This window comes from Bolinopsis microptera, chromosome 2 (assembly GCF_026151205.1).
Source record: "Bolinopsis microptera isolate Bmic1 chromosome 2, MBARI_Bmic_1.0, whole genome shotgun sequence".
NCBI lineage: Eukaryota > Metazoa > Ctenophora > Tentaculata > Lobata > Bolinopsidae > Bolinopsis > Bolinopsis microptera.
Window position 1 is genome coordinate 18,910,553 of NC_087073.1, and position 17,426 is coordinate 18,927,978.

Genomic DNA, 17,426 nt, shown 5'->3' on the forward strand with positions numbered 1-17,426 from the left:
CACCCCTAAATACATTATACCATAACCCCCCCAAAATACCCTTAAAAAATGGGCACCCTAATAAAATTTTACATAACACCCCTAAATAAAAATTATACATAACACCACTATTACATTTAAAATAACTCCCTATATACATAACACCCCTATAAACATTAAAAAAACCCCATAAAACCTTTTACATAACCCCCTAAATCATTTTAAAATCCCCCCACTAAATCCCTTTAATAACCCCCCACCACATATACATTAAACAAAACCCCCACTTATACCCTTTTTACAAACCCACTAAATACATAAAACCACTAAATACATTTAAAAACCCAAAAACCCCTATAAACATTAATTTCAAAACACCCCTTAAAACAAAACCCCCCATTACCAAAAATCCCCAAAAAAACCCCCTATAAAAAATTAAACTAACCCCCCCTTAACCCTAAACCCACTAATAAATTTTACTTTAAAACCCATATACATTAACCCTAAAACCCATAATTTCCTACCTACCCACCCCTATCATTAAAACCCAAAACCACCCATATAAAACACCCCTATTCCCTAACACCCCAAAATTTCAAAAAACCCACTATCCCTTAAAATAAAACCACTATATACATTATACAAAAAACCAATAAATACAAACACCCTTATACATTTTCCCCTAACACCACATATTAAACCAAAAACCCTAACACCACTATTTAAAATTTTACATAACCCCCTAACAAAACATAACCCCCTAAATAAAATTTTACAAACCCCCCCAAATACATTCTTCAAAACCCCCCCAAAAACCCTTAAAATAACCCCACTTTTACATTTAACCCTAACCCACTATATACCAAAATTTCAAAACCCCCCCATATACCTTAAAACAAACCCCCCATTTATAAACAAAACCCCCAATATCATTTTAAAAACAAAACCACTTTACAATTACCCAAAACCACTTTAAAAAATTATACAAACACCCCCAAACCCCCCATCCAAACCCCCACATAACCTCCCCCCCAAAAAACCCTTTTACCCCCAAAAAACCCCCCCTTTCATAAACCACACCACATATATAACACCCCTAAATCATAAATCCACTTTACAAAACACCACTTATCCCAAACTCCCCTATTCCCAAAAAAAACAAAAACCCCAAAATACAATTTTACCCTAACCCCCCCTAAAAAACTTTATACCAACACCACTAATACCCTTAAAACATAACTCCATTTTAATAACACCCTAACTACAAAACACCACTAAAATACCAAACCCCCCTATAAACCTAAAATACCCCCACTATATACCTTTTACTAAAACCCTATATACATAACACCACTAAATACATAACACCACTATATACATTATACATAACACCACAATAACATTATACATAACACCACTATACTACATAACACATATAAACCACTTATACATAACACCACTATATATACATAACACCACTATATACATAACTCCACTATATACATTATACATAACACCACTATATACATTATACATAACACCACTATATACATAACACCACTATCTACATTATACATAACACCACTATATACATTATACATAACACCACTATATACATTATACATAACACCACTATATACATTATATATACACCACTATTATACATTATACATAACACCACTATAACATTATACATAACACCACTATATACATTATACATAACACCACTATATACATTATACATAACACCACTATATACATTATACATAACACCACTATATACATTATACATAACACCACTATATCCCTTATACCAAACACCACTATAACTTAAACAACCCCCCTATATAAAATTAAACTAACACCAAATATAAACATTAAACATAACTCCACTAAATACATAACACCACTATATACATTATACACAAAACCACTATATACATTATACATAACACCACTATATACATTAAACATAACATCACTATATACATAAAACATAACTCCACTATTAACATAACACCACTATATACATTATACACAAAACCACTAAAACATTATACATAACACCCACAATATACATAACACCACTATATACATAACTCCACTATATACATAACACCACTATATACATAACTCCACTATATACATTAAACACAAAACCACTATATACATTATACAGAACACCACTATATACATTATACATAACACCACTATATACATTATACAATAACTCCACTATATCACATAACACCACTATATACATACACCACTATATACATTAACTCCACTATATACATTATACATACCACCACTATATACATTATACATAACACCACTATATACATAACACCACTATATACATAACACCCACTATATACATTATACATAACACCACTATATACATTATACATAACACCACTATTCATACATAACACCACTATATACATTATACATAACACCACTATATACATAAACACCACTATATACATAACTCCACTATATACATTATACATAACACCACTATATACATTATACATAACACCACTATATACATAACACCACTATATACATTATACATAACACCACTATATACATTATACATAACACCACTATATACATATACATAACCACCACTATATACATTATATATAACACCACTATATACATTATACATAACACCACTATATACATTATACATAACACCACTATATACATTATACATAACACCACTATATACATTATACATAACACCACTATATACATTATACATAACACCACTATATACATTATACATAACACCACTATATACATTTACATAACACCACTATATACATTATACATAACACCACTATATACATTATACATAACACCACTATATACATTATACATAACACCACTATATACATTATACATAACACCACTATATACATTATACATAACACCACTAAATACATTATACATAACACCACTATATACATTATACATAACACCACTATATTACATTATACATAACACCACTATAAACATTATACATAACACCACTATATACATTATACATAACACCACTATATACATTAAACATAACACCACTATATACATTATACATAACACCACTATATACATTATACATAACACCACTATATACATTATACATAACACCACTATATACATTATACATAACACCACTATATACATTATACATAACTCCACTATATACATAACACCACTATATTACATTATACACAAAACACTATATACATTATACATAACACCACTATATACATTATACATAACACCACTATATACATTATACATAACACCACTATATACATTATACATAACACCACTATTCATACATAACACCACTATATACATAACACCACTATATACATAACACCACTATATGCATACTCCACTATATACATTATACATAACACCACTATATACATTATACATAACACCACTATATACATAACACCACTATATACATAACACCACTATAATACATTATACATAACACCACTATATACATTATACATAACACCACTATATACATTATACATAACACACTATATACATTATACATAACACCACTATAATCATTTATATAACACCACTATAGACATTATACATAACACCACTATATAACATTATACATAACACCACTATATACATTATACATAACACCACTATATACATTATACATAACACCCATATATACAATATACATAACACCACTATATACATTATACATAACACCACTATATACATTATACATAACACCACTATTCATACATAACACCACTATATACATTATACATAACACCACTATATACATAACACCACTATATACATAACACCACTATATACATAACTCCACTATATACATTATACATAACACCACTATATACATTATACATAACACCACTATATACATAACACCACTATATACATTATACATAACACCACTATATACATTATACATAACACCACTATATACATTATACATAACACCACTATATACATTATACATAACACCACTATATACATTATACATAACACCACTATATACATTATACATAACACCACTAATACATTATACATAACACCACTATATACATTATACATAACACCACTATATACATTATACATAACTCCACTATATACATTATACATAACACCACTATATACATTATACATAACTCCACTATATACATAACACCACTATATACATTATACACAAAACCACTATATACATTATACATAACACCACTATATACATTATACATAACATCACTATATACATTATACATAACTCCACTCTATACATAACACCACTATATACATTATACATAACTCCACTATATACATAACACCACTATATACATTATACACAAAACCACTATATACATTATACATAACACCACTATATACATAACACCACTATATACATAACTCCACTATATACATAACACCACTATATACATAACTCCACTATATACATTATACACAAAACCACTATATACATTATACATAACACCACTATATACATTATACATAACACCACTATATACATTATACATAACTCCACTATATACATAACACCACTATATACATAACACCACTATATACATAACTCCACTATATACATTATACATACCACCACTATATACATTATACATAACACCACTATATACATAACACCACTATATACATAACACCACTATATACATTATACATAACACCACTATATACATTATACATAACACCACTATTCATACATAACACCACTATATACATTATACATAACACCACTATATACATAACACCACTATATACATAACTCCACTATATACATTATACATAACACCACTATATACATTATACATAACACCACTATATACATAACACCACTATATACATAACACCACTATATACATTATACATAACACCACTATATACATTATACATAACACCACTATATACATTATACATAACACCACTATATACATTATACATAACACCACTATATACATTATACATAACACCACTATATACATTATACATAACACCACTATATACATTATACATAACACCACTATATACATTATACATAACACCACTATATACATTATACATAACACCACTATATACATTATACATAACACCACTATATACATTATACATAACACCACTATATACATTATACATAACACCACTATATACATTATACATAACACCACTATATACATTATACATAACACCACTATATACATTATACATAACACCACTATATACATTATACATAACACCACTATATACATTATACATAACACCACTATATACATTATACATAACACCACTATATACATTATACATAAACACCACTATATACATTATACATAACACCACTAAATACATTAAACATAACACCACTATATACATTATACATAACACCACTATATACATTATACATAACACCACTATATACATTATACATAACACCACTATATACATTATACATAACACCACTATATACATAACACCACTATATACATAACACCACTGTATACATAACACCACTATATGCATAACTCCACTATATACATTATACACAAAACCACTATATACATTATACATAACACCACTATATACATTATACATAACACCACTATATACATTATACATAACACCACTATATACATTATACATAACACCACTATATACATTATACATAACTCCACTATATACATAACACCACTATATACATTATACACAAAACCACTATATACATTATACATAACACCACTATATACATTATACATAACACCACTATATACATTATACATAACACCACTATATACATTATACATAACACCACTATTCATACATAACACCACTATATACATAACACCACTATATACATAACACCACTATATGCATAACTCCACTATATACATTATACATAACACCACTATATACATTATACATAACACCACTATATACATAACACCACTATATACATAACACCACTATATACATTATACATAACACCACTATATACATTATACATAACACCACTATATACATTATACATAACACCACTATATACATTATACATAACACCACTATATACATTATACATAACACCACTATATACATTATACATAACACCACTATATACATTATACATAACACCACTATATACATTATACATAACACCACTATATACATTATACATAACACCACTATATACATTATACATAACACCACTATATACATTATACATAACACCACTATATACATTATACATAACACCACTATATACATTATACATAACACCACTATATACATTATACATAACACCACTATATACATTATACATAACACCACTATATACATTATACATAACACCACTATATACATTATACATAACACCACTATATACATTATACATAACACCACTATATACATTATACATAACACCACTATATACATTATACATAACACCACTATATACATAATACATAACTCCACTATATACATAACACCACTATATACATTATACACAAAACCACTATATACATTATACATAACACCACTATATACATTATACATAACACCACTATATACATTATACATAACTCCACTATATACATAACACCACTATATACATTATACACAAAACCACTATATACATTATACATAACACCACTATATACATTATACATAACACCACTATATACATTATACATAACACCACTATATACATTATACATAACTCCACTATATACATTATACATAACACCACTATATACATTATACATAACACCACTATATACATTATACATAACACCACTATATACATTATACATAACACCACTATATACATAACACCACTATATACATTATACACAAAACCACTATATACATTATACATAACACCACTATATACATTATACATAACACCACTATATACATTATGCATAACACCACTATATACATTATACATAACACCACTATATACATTATACATAACACCACTATATACATTATACATAACACCACTATATACATTATACATAACTCCACTATATACATAACACCACTATATACATTATACACAAAACCACTTTATACATTATACATAACACCACTATATACATTATACATACCACCACTATATACATTATACATAACACCACTATATACATTATACATTATACATAACACCACTATATACATTATACATAACACCACTATATACATTATACATAACACCACTATATACATTATACATAACACCACTATATACATTATACATACCACCACTATATACATTATACATAACACCACTATATACATTATACATAACACCACTATATACATTATACATAACACCACTATATACATTATACATAACACCGCTATATACATTATACATAACACCACTATATACATTATACATAACACCACTATATACATTATACATAACACCACTATATACATTATACATAACACCACTATATACATTATACATAACTCCACTATATACATAACACCACTATATACATTATACATAACACCACTATATACATTATACATAACACCACTATATACATTATACATAACACCACTATATACATAACACCACTATATACATTATACATAACTCCACTATATACATTATACATAACTCCACTATATACATTATACATAACACCACTATATACATTATACATAACTCCACTATATACATTATACATAACACCACTATATACATTATACATAACACCACTATATACATTATACATAACACCACTATATACATTATACATAACACCACTATATACATTATACATAACACCACTATATACATTATACATAACACCACTATATACATTATACATAACACCACTATATACATTATACATAACACCACTATATACATTATACATAACACCACTATATACATTATACATAACACCACTATATACATTATACATAACACCACTATTTACATAACACCACTATATACATTATACATAACTCCACTATATACATTATACATAACACCACTATTTCAGCTAGCACCCTGGAATTGTGACACTATTTGCCGGGAAGGATTCAGTAAAACAGTGAGTTATTTTTGTAATTAGGCAACCCTCCTTATAACTCTTAAGAATATGCATTTCTTAGTAGTACAGTGGAACCTCTATATACGGGCCATTCGGGGATACGAAAAACCGGCCAAAGACCTAAAAGATCGAATAAAAGTTTTAAGAAAGGGAGAGGCCTGGTATATCGAGGTACCTGTTATAGAGAGGCATGGTATATAATAAAATATAGAGGTTCTACTGTAGAAATACAGTGAGACAAATCGTATGATTACCCTGCAGTTAATGATCTTTATTAAGGGGGGGGTTCACCCTGATTTTTTTGTGAAACTTAGTTTCGAGATAGCAGTTGACCAACAAACTAGGACCGGTGACCGAACTTTTGAGGGGGTCCCGGACCCCAACCGCCAAACGGTGCCTGCGGGGCAGCCACGCCCATATTTGATCCAAATTAGGCCCAATTTAGCCAAATACCCTGAACATGCCCAAAACCCAGATTTTAGGTGCTCTACTTGTAGCTAGTGGTCCCCTGAACTCGTATATGAATTTTCATCAAGATTGGACAAAAAATGACTGAGTTATGAGCCAAAAACCATATGACCATATTTGGGCATACGCACCAAATTTGATCGATTTTGGCCCATAAATTGGTCAAATATCAATATTTTTGAATGAAACCAACTTTATATGGAAGATAAGCCTATACTACAGATTCTCTATGATTATCAGCTCAATATCTACCTAACTGTGGATTCTGTGTTCAAATAGTTGCAAAAAATGAACAAAATCGCCCATATCTCAGTTCGCGATATTTGCAAAACTGACTTCGCTCAAAACAATAGAACTCAATAGGGTTTCAATATTTTTACATGAAATTTTCAGAATCAACGTAGAATCGCATTTCGACCTTAAGTTTTAATATGGAATTTTGAGTTAGGCCTTTAAAAAAATTTGGCGGCCAAATTCTGAAATTTGCCGGGCATTTTTCAGAATTTGGCCGCCAAATTTTTTTAAAGGCCTAACTATGGGCGTGGCTGCCCCGCGGGCACCGTTTGGCGGTTGGGGTCCGGGACCCCCTCAAAAGTTCGGTCACCGGTCCTAGTTTGTTGGTCAACTGCTATCTCGAAACCAAGTTTCACAAAAAATTCAGGGTGAACCCCCAGCCTTAAGACTTTGATCACACTTTTAATCTGCAGACGGTTAACAAGCTTCCAGATAAGAAGAAGGAATTATCCGAGGAGGAAAGACTCGACCATTCCGTAAGTCTGTACACTGTATAATGTATAATGTATAATGTATAATGTATATTATAGTATTATTGTATTTAAGTAACGACCAGTCGGTGAGTTAAAATAAATCAATTGCCCTGCACTTTTTTCTTTTTTAGGGAATTTTAACTTCACACGCCAATTTAGCGACCCCACTAACGTTTAACGACAGCAACTCAGCAAGGCATTATAGATTTCCGCAGTTTTGTTCTTCGTCCAGATTCTTGATCAGCTTGATGACCGTGTCTGTCATCGTCAATCCAAACAGTTGCTCTGAATGAGAGTGAAAATTAGTTATAAATTTTAATTTTTTTGTAATGTAAGAACGCTTTGAAATGATGCAATGAGTGAGTCGAAAAACCCCATTGATGGTTCCAGTACGCATTCAAAATAAAATCATAAATAAAAAAGTTAACATTTTATTGGCGAGCTGAATAACCAAGGCACAAAATAAAACAATTAGCATGTACTAACGTGTGCTACAAATCAGAAATTAGGAATAGTTTGCTAAATTAACAATTACATAAACTTATTATATCTCACTGCTGACGGAGTCCCAAGTAGTGCGTAGTTGTTGGTAGAGATGGCGAGTAAAAGTTTTATTATAGTAGGTGGGCGAGTAAAATATATCCCACTTTGTCAAGTTTCCCTTGTGGAGCGGACATATAGACTCAGTGACATTCCTTAACTCAAACTGGGTATCTTCAAGCTCAGACTGTGTATCTTCAAGATCAGTCGTTGTTTCGGTCAGTTTTCCTAGAGTTGCACCCAACTCTATCTTTACATCCTTTAGGTCCTCCTGCGTAGAGTTGAAGAGTCCTTGAACTTTTAGCAGCTCTGCATGCGACTGGTTGTAAGAAATTTCGATACTATTCTTTTCACTTACAGCTGTTTGTAACTGTCTTTGGGTAGCCATTGCTCTATTTTCTACATCCTCTAGCTGAGACAACAATTCGCCCACTTTAACAACTGCAGCCTCAGCACACTTTGGGTCGACAAAGTCTTCAACTGTGCCACATCTGATTAGCGTCACGATCTCCTCCCATTTAATGACTCTATACTTTTGTAGTTCTACGGGGATATCTGCACAGAAACCTCTTGCTGCCATGGTAGCTACTTCTACAGCAGTCAGCACCTTAGAGAATACATTGAAACCATACATCTCGCCTCCGAATCTGTGACCTGAACCCGAGTACATGTTCCCCAACACTAACTTTCCACCTGTCTTCAGCTTCCTACCGGAGGGTGTGGTCTCTGTTCCTGCCAGTAACCCGTTCACATACACTTTGTAGGTTCTTGAATCAAAGCTCCATGTGGAGCAATATGGAAACCAGCTACCAGCGGGGGTTGTGAATTTGCTGGTAAGTGCTCTATCAAGGACGCTCGATCCAAACACCCTGTTGTAGTAACCGTTATCTGTCATGAATATCTCATATTCAGATGTGTATCCGAAAGGGCACTGGATGTTTCCTGCTTGCAGCTTCTTTATCCAGAGACACACAGAAAAATTTTCAGTCAGTTTATCCATTTTGGGGGTAAACAATATATAACTGGACTCATCGTTAGCAAATCTGAGAGCTGAATAACTTTTTCTATCACTACGTGTGAGCATCTCCTCTGACAGCACAGCATGAGCAAGGAGAGATAAATTGATTAGGATCAAACGGAACATAAACATAGTTGCATACACGAAAAAGTGAGATCAATAAATTATAAAATATATCCTGAGTACCTGCTGGTCTTAATTGCAAAAGTTAGGTACTAGTCTTGCGAAAGTTAGGTACTAGTCTTGCGATAGGTGCTAATGAGTGCTGGTAACATTGTGCGAGTTAGAGCCTATAATGGTGTGATGGTGACACGGTATGTTTCTGATCTAGAACGTCCTTCAATATACTAAGATAGGTAATAAAATTATAAAATGTTACCCCTCATTGCCTCTTTAAAGCGTTTGTTATAAAACATCATTTGAGTCAAAAAGATTCTGCAACATTTTAAATTTTGAAACACGAGAATTATGATGAGTTTCTCGGAAACGCTGGGTCTAAAGTTCATCATGCAAGAAATGGGTGCAATAAATCTGCCTGGCATAATATATTAAATATTCATCTCGGTTTTCTTCACTGTATAGTGTATGTAGGTGGATGTAATGGGAACATAACATGATTCAATAAATTGATCAGGATTAAATTAAGAGCAGAACAGTGCGATTGTAACGGGGCTGGAGTTATTCTTATTCGCACAATTTACCATTTCGCGTAAAAATTGCTACTAATTTCATTTAATTGGGCAAGTTTGAGTAATTCACTGCTATTTGTCAACACTCACCATTTATAGTATTCGCTTTAAATTTCTGCAACTTCAGCAAAAGTTCATGGACAAGTACAAGAGTGAGATCGAAAAGTTCGGTTACTACAGCAACTGGGACGACAGCAAGGAGTACTTGCTAGCGAACAAACACTTGGCCTGCGAGGACACGGCTAACTACCTGACCTACTGGTGTGTCAACCTACAGATGGAGGAGGTGAGAAGTTGGTGTGTTTGTGCGTGTGTTTGGTTGTGACTTGTGTGTTTATTTGTTTGTGGGTCTGTCTGTTTGTTTTTTTAATCAACATTTTGATTTCATTTGTTTTTTGCATGTGGTTGTTGTTAGTTAATAGTTTCTGAAACTGGCGTTATAAATGGTTACCATTTAAATAACTTATACTAATGTTAATAATATTATCGATATTCTTCAGAAAAACGGACTTATGAAGCAAGTGGCTCACCAAACTATTGTGATGCAGTACATACTGGAACTAGCTAAGACAATGGAGGTACCACCCATCGCTTGTGTACCCTCGTTCTTTACAAAGTAAGTACTCCCACAGGAATTTCATCTGACAGTAATTCCAACCTTTGTTTCAGATCAATTTTCAGTCGACGTATATTTGATTTCTATTTTTCAACGACGGAATGGATGATATCGCTCGCGCCGTTCTGTCTCAATGTGAGAATTCCTTTTTAAAAGTTTGAGATTACTATGTATATTTCTTTCTAGAATCAAGACATGTGATGCTAAGTACATGGAGGGATTTAATTCAGAACTGAAAGCCTTTATCGCCCGCATTGAGAGGAGATCTAAAGAAAAGACAGACAAACTTATGGCCGAGGTGGGTCCAAAATATACGAAGATTAAGATAAATTTCAAAAGCAGATATTTTATATTTTGTCTGAAATTCGTCCATGAATTATCTTTTCAAACACACCATTGACAGCTACACTCCCTTCAGATCGAGGCAGAGGAGAGAGAAAAGAGGCTAGGACCAGGCGGACTGGATCCCCAGGAGGTGTACGAGGAATTACCTGCTGTAAGTATCCTTAAATAGTACGCAACTATTCATGCTCTTGTTGTGCAATTGGTTGCCGAAACGCGATTCGTGAACCGTCCACCCGCGAATTGTTTTTAGCATATAATTGCCGCATTACGTATTTTCAAAATTCCGAAGATTTAAGCTCAATCCTACTCAATTTGGTCACTGAACACATGATTGGTAATCGTCCTAATTTCCTAATTTCCGATATCACTCTTTAGTTTGATCCTCCTCTAAATAAGAGGTTTTAATGATCAAATTAAATGGTTGTCGCTTCTAGGGCTTCAAGAGTTTTATCTGGAGGTCTCTGATGAAATTACTGCAAAATCATCAATTTTCGAAATGGTGTGAAAAAGTGTTGTCTAAATAGGCTGTTTTTCCCATGATACAATTTATTAGGCACGAAAGAGTTCACCATTTTAACAAAAGTATGTGATGATTTGGAAACGAATAATTCTGATAATTTGAACAATAGATAAAGATACAAATCAACACAGAGTGATTATATGTTTGTAGTACAGTAAAACCCGATCGGGCCAACCTAAATCGGGGTTTTATTGTACCATTCAGATGTTCTAAACTTAACGTGTTAATAGCAATACTTAGCTGCTATTAAAACTCAAGTGATTGTTAATAAACTTATTTGATAGTCCCGGGTTAAAACATCTCATCCAAGCTCGGTTGTCTAGATATAACTAGTTATGATAATGATTAAAATGTTAACAAACTGCTCGACTATTAACTTCTAGCCTCAGTTTTAACCCCATCCTCACACGGCTCTACAAAATCCTTATTACCCGTCATTATTTCCACATCTAGAGGTGTTTCAGGGATCCCCCTACCAGTAGGATCTGACATGAAGCATATAGAGAGTATGAAGACACAGGTCAGCCCAGCGAACACAGCTAGAGGAACACGCCGGTCAGCAACAGCGTAGAGGAGTCCCACATAGGTACCAGTAAAGCTGCCCACCCGAGCAGAAGCGGAGCTGAGTGACATGATCATACCTCTGTGAGAAGTGGGAGCGAGCTCCCCCGTGTAAAGATACATCACTCCAAACGCTGCAGAGCATGTTAAGTTACCAATCAGACATGCCACGTACTCCAGAGTCCAGTCCTCAGAGATTTGAACATCAGGCATGGCTAGGAAGTTTGAGAAGAGACCTAGTGCTAGGATACTCAACAGGGTCTTCTTCCTACCGATCAAGTTGCAAAGCGGGATTGCGCTGGAGTAGCCAAAACACTTGCTGATAGCAGCTGCTAGGTGACCTGTATACAGGTCAGATGAAATCTGCACCCATCCAAAGGAGAAACCATAGAAGAGCACAGCTACAATGAACCATGCTATCAGGCCTAAGAGGGTCTCTTTTCGTAAGGTAGGGTAAATCTTGAAATCTTTGAGCTGCTCGAAGAATGTTAAAACTCTCTTTTTGTAGGTCAAGTTCACATCAGCCATTGATGTTTCGTTGTTGCAGAGCCGAGAGAAGGATTCCAGTGTTCTTTTAGCCTCTTCCTCTCTTCCTCTTACCAGAGCAAATCTTGGAGAGATAGGATATATCAGGAGAGGGATAGTAAGAATGTAATTAATAATACCCACTGTTAGGAAGATGTAATTCCAGGTGGGTATCAAGTAACCACACAATGTTATACACATATAGCCCACCGACCAAATGTTCATAATAGAACCATTAGCGAAGCTTCTAAGATGGGTTGGAGTCAACTCCACGGACCAGACGTAGATGCCAGTGAGATTAATGAACATTCCCACCCCCTGAAAGATCCTGATGACAAGCATCACCTCAAAAGAAGGAGCCCATGTTCCGATAAGAGTTGCAGTAGCTCCGATCAGATTCCCTGCTATTGCTCCGTTCCTCCTACCAAACCTATCAAACACAGCAGTACACACGAGAAGACCCAATGTGGCACCTATAAAGAAGAAGCTAGAAATAGTGGTGAACTTAGCTTCATCATCGCAGTAGAGCCCCCAGTCTATCGAGAAGCTCGTTCTCTCGCTGGTCCACTTGAAGTCCGTTCCTGCCTCCAGATTATTGTCGCACATCGTCTTGCGGCTGTAGAACTCTTTGATATCGCTAGTTTTGTTCAGTAGAGCTGTGCACGTGCTCGAGATGCAATCCCACTTGGTGTAAGGGATGAAACCTGCGAAGATAGTGATGTAGATTTGCATGGGGGTCTGGGTCGCAGTCCCAGTTGCGGTCAGGAAGACCAGCAGAAGTTTTAGGTTCATACCATTATAGATACTGTCCACTGCTTCGTCGATAGTAAGCGGTCCTTTTCCCACAAGCGGCTTATTTTCTTGTCCTGATTCTGTACCAGGCTCCTGTTTTGCACCATTTTCCTTTTTTTCTTTCATCAGAGCTTCCTAGAGGATTGCTTTTATAAACTTTTGAATAAACATTTATGTTTTAGTAAGGTCCACACTGCTCAGCGAAAAAACAACGGAAGTGGAAATGAACAGGAAAAGGAATGGCCTCGATCCAAAAACCTTTTAATTTTATCCTTCTCTAAATAAGTGAGATAAAACTCCCGAAGCCCTAAAAGCGGCAGTATCGAGATAGCCCGACCACTGGTCCGCGGACCACTCTCCGCGGACCACTGTATAATAACAGTATCCCCTGAATCAAGCAGGGTTCACATCATCCCCTGAATCAAGCAGGGTTCACATCATCTTCTGCGTTTTCTGCAACAAGAGGCATGCTGGTATATCATGCGCTGCTCATGACCCTGTAGCATCTTCTGATGCCGGAGGTCTTGCTAACTCCTCTGCTCATGCTCCTCGTGTCCGCTAAAAGCGACCTGCGACAAGGTCCGGAATGATCAAATTAAATGGTTGTCGCAGGTCGCTTTTAGCGCTTCGGGAGTTTTATCTGGAAATTATTTACTAAACTAATGAAGGTCTCTGATGAAATTACTGCAATGGCCCGTTTTTTCCCATGGTACGATGCACTTTATTAGGCACGAAAGAGTTCGCCATTTGATGATGTTCCTTGTAACACTTGGTCTAGTGTCTAGCTACTCATCTTAGGATAGGGTACAACATATCAAACATAAATTGGTTATCACGTTAAGGTTATTAGAAGTCAAAGATACTAAAATTGTATTCAACAGAACTCTTTTAGAATAACTAGAAGTCTTTCAGATTCGACGGCACCGTTGAAATCGTGGACAAATCAATTAAAACTTTCACGCTAATGTCATGTGATAGGTGTATTTTTAGGGACGATGACAAATGCTATCAGCAGGAGTGAACTTAGGAGTGAAGGTGTTAACCACATTTATTTTGAAGAAAAACAAACTTCTCGTATCTCTTATATGTTTTAAAACAAATCCCCCTCCAGATGAAGGTGTTAGGATAAAATAAGACACGTGACCTAGAAACTATTGGTGGATGACAAATGCGTCTGCCGTCTTAAAGTTATTTGACAGCTGTTCGATAACTTTCTCAAACTTGATATCTTTAATTATCCAGCTTGTATCAAATTTCGTATGAAAGATAACGGTAACTTTACAAATTTTGACTCCACGTTTATTGTCTAGGCAAATTTTGAAGAAAAAATTGGGGAAATAAAAAGAATTATCCGCGTTAAATCGTGGTTTGCAGTAAATCAGGGCGCGGTAAATCTGTAAATCTGAGGTTTTACTGTATCTTGAAATGGATCGATCTAAAGATCAAATTAAATTACATGCTCCCCAAAGTCCAAACTTCCCCAAATTATATTTATGAAATTTTTAGGAACTCCAGAACTGTTTCGATACCAAAGATATTGGTAAGCTACAAGAAGTGCTGACTACTATGAAACCTGACGAGGCCCAGATATGGCTGAAGAAATGTATCGACTCAGGATTGTGGGTCCCGGGTCCTTCTGATGACACCGAAGATGCTCCGCCTCCCCCCGAAGAATGTAAATCTACTGTTTTAGCTCTCACCCCACCCATCACGTCACTGCATGATATAACTTCTGGGGCCAAGGCTGTTCAAGTCAGCCCAGGTACACATAAACCCAGGATATTTAAGTCATCTGACAATTTCACCATCAAGATCATGTTTGATTCACTATTTCACTACCCTTGATACATTCACAGAACGTTGCGTTAGCATCTAGCTGCTATTTGTGTCGCCTACCACACACAATTTACCTCGCTGATTTTTTCCGCTGGGATCACCTGGTCAATAAACTTTAACCAGCACTTTCAGGAGCTGTAGAGACAACACAACAGGAAAGCGGGACAGACACACCTGGAGTTGATACTGAGACAAGTTCTTACTACAGTTATTGTTCAATATCTTGAACATATCTCTTTAATAGACTGAGAACATCATCTTTCAAAACCTAGACCTGTGTGGACTGTGGAGGCACTTGAGATCTTGACTCTCTTTCTTGAACCTGTGCTTTATTATTTGGAATATTTATTTTTGTGTGCTCTTCCCGTGTGTCGGCAGGACCTTTTTGTAGAATTTAAAAATTTCACTTTACTTTTTAAATTCATATTCATAATATACAGTGTTTTATTTTTCAAACTCATACAGCATCGATCTTCAATCAATTAGACGATTATAAAATTATCAAAAGTAATGGGACTATTTTTGCCCAACGATTCCTATTAAAGTTAAAATAACTTAACTATAAATTCGAAAAGGATCACTACTTAACGCTAAAAGTTAAATTGAGACCCAGTAAAATCCGTCCAACCGCC

At 34.2% G+C, this 17,426-nt stretch overlaps 2 protein-coding genes across 4 annotated transcripts in view; one reads left to right on the top strand and one right to left on the bottom strand.

The window, feature by feature from the left end:
• LOC134811838 (hsp90 co-chaperone Cdc37-like) overlaps window positions 1-17,227 on the top strand; it is a 77,195-nt gene extending 59,968 nt beyond the window's left edge. For 2 of the 3 annotated variants that reach the window (XM_063818931.1, XM_063818932.1), the window contains exons 6-13: window positions 8,067-8,117; window positions 9,293-9,355; window positions 11,727-11,885; window positions 12,100-12,215; window positions 12,402-12,513; window positions 12,634-12,711; window positions 16,465-16,633; window positions 16,918-17,227. In XM_063818931.1, the coding sequence (XP_063675001.1) occupies window positions 8,067-8,117; window positions 9,293-9,355; window positions 11,727-11,885; window positions 12,100-12,215; window positions 12,402-12,513; window positions 12,634-12,711; window positions 16,465-16,633; window positions 16,918-17,021 (852 nt within the window). In that variant the 3' untranslated portion in view covers window positions 17,022-17,227. The remainder of the gene's footprint in view (window positions 1-8,066; window positions 8,118-9,292; window positions 9,356-11,726; window positions 11,886-12,099; window positions 12,216-12,401; window positions 12,514-12,633; window positions 12,712-16,464; window positions 16,634-16,917) is intronic. The other variant, XM_063818934.1, reaches the window with a different exon arrangement.
• On the bottom strand, window positions 13,142-15,089 carry LOC134811836 (organic cation/carnitine transporter 2-like). The gene has a single exon (XM_063818929.1). The coding sequence runs from the start codon at window positions 15,082-15,084 to the stop codon at window positions 13,453-13,455; it is 1,632 nt and encodes a 543-aa protein (XP_063674999.1). The 5' UTR covers window positions 15,085-15,089; the 3' UTR covers window positions 13,142-13,452.
• Window positions 17,228-17,426: the final 199 nt, after the last annotated feature.

Excerpts from the sequence above, each read along its gene's own strand:
- LOC134811836 (XM_063818929.1), bottom strand. The coding sequence starts at position 15,084 with ATGAAAGAAAAAAAGGAAAATGGTGCAAAACAGGAGCCTGGTACAGAA.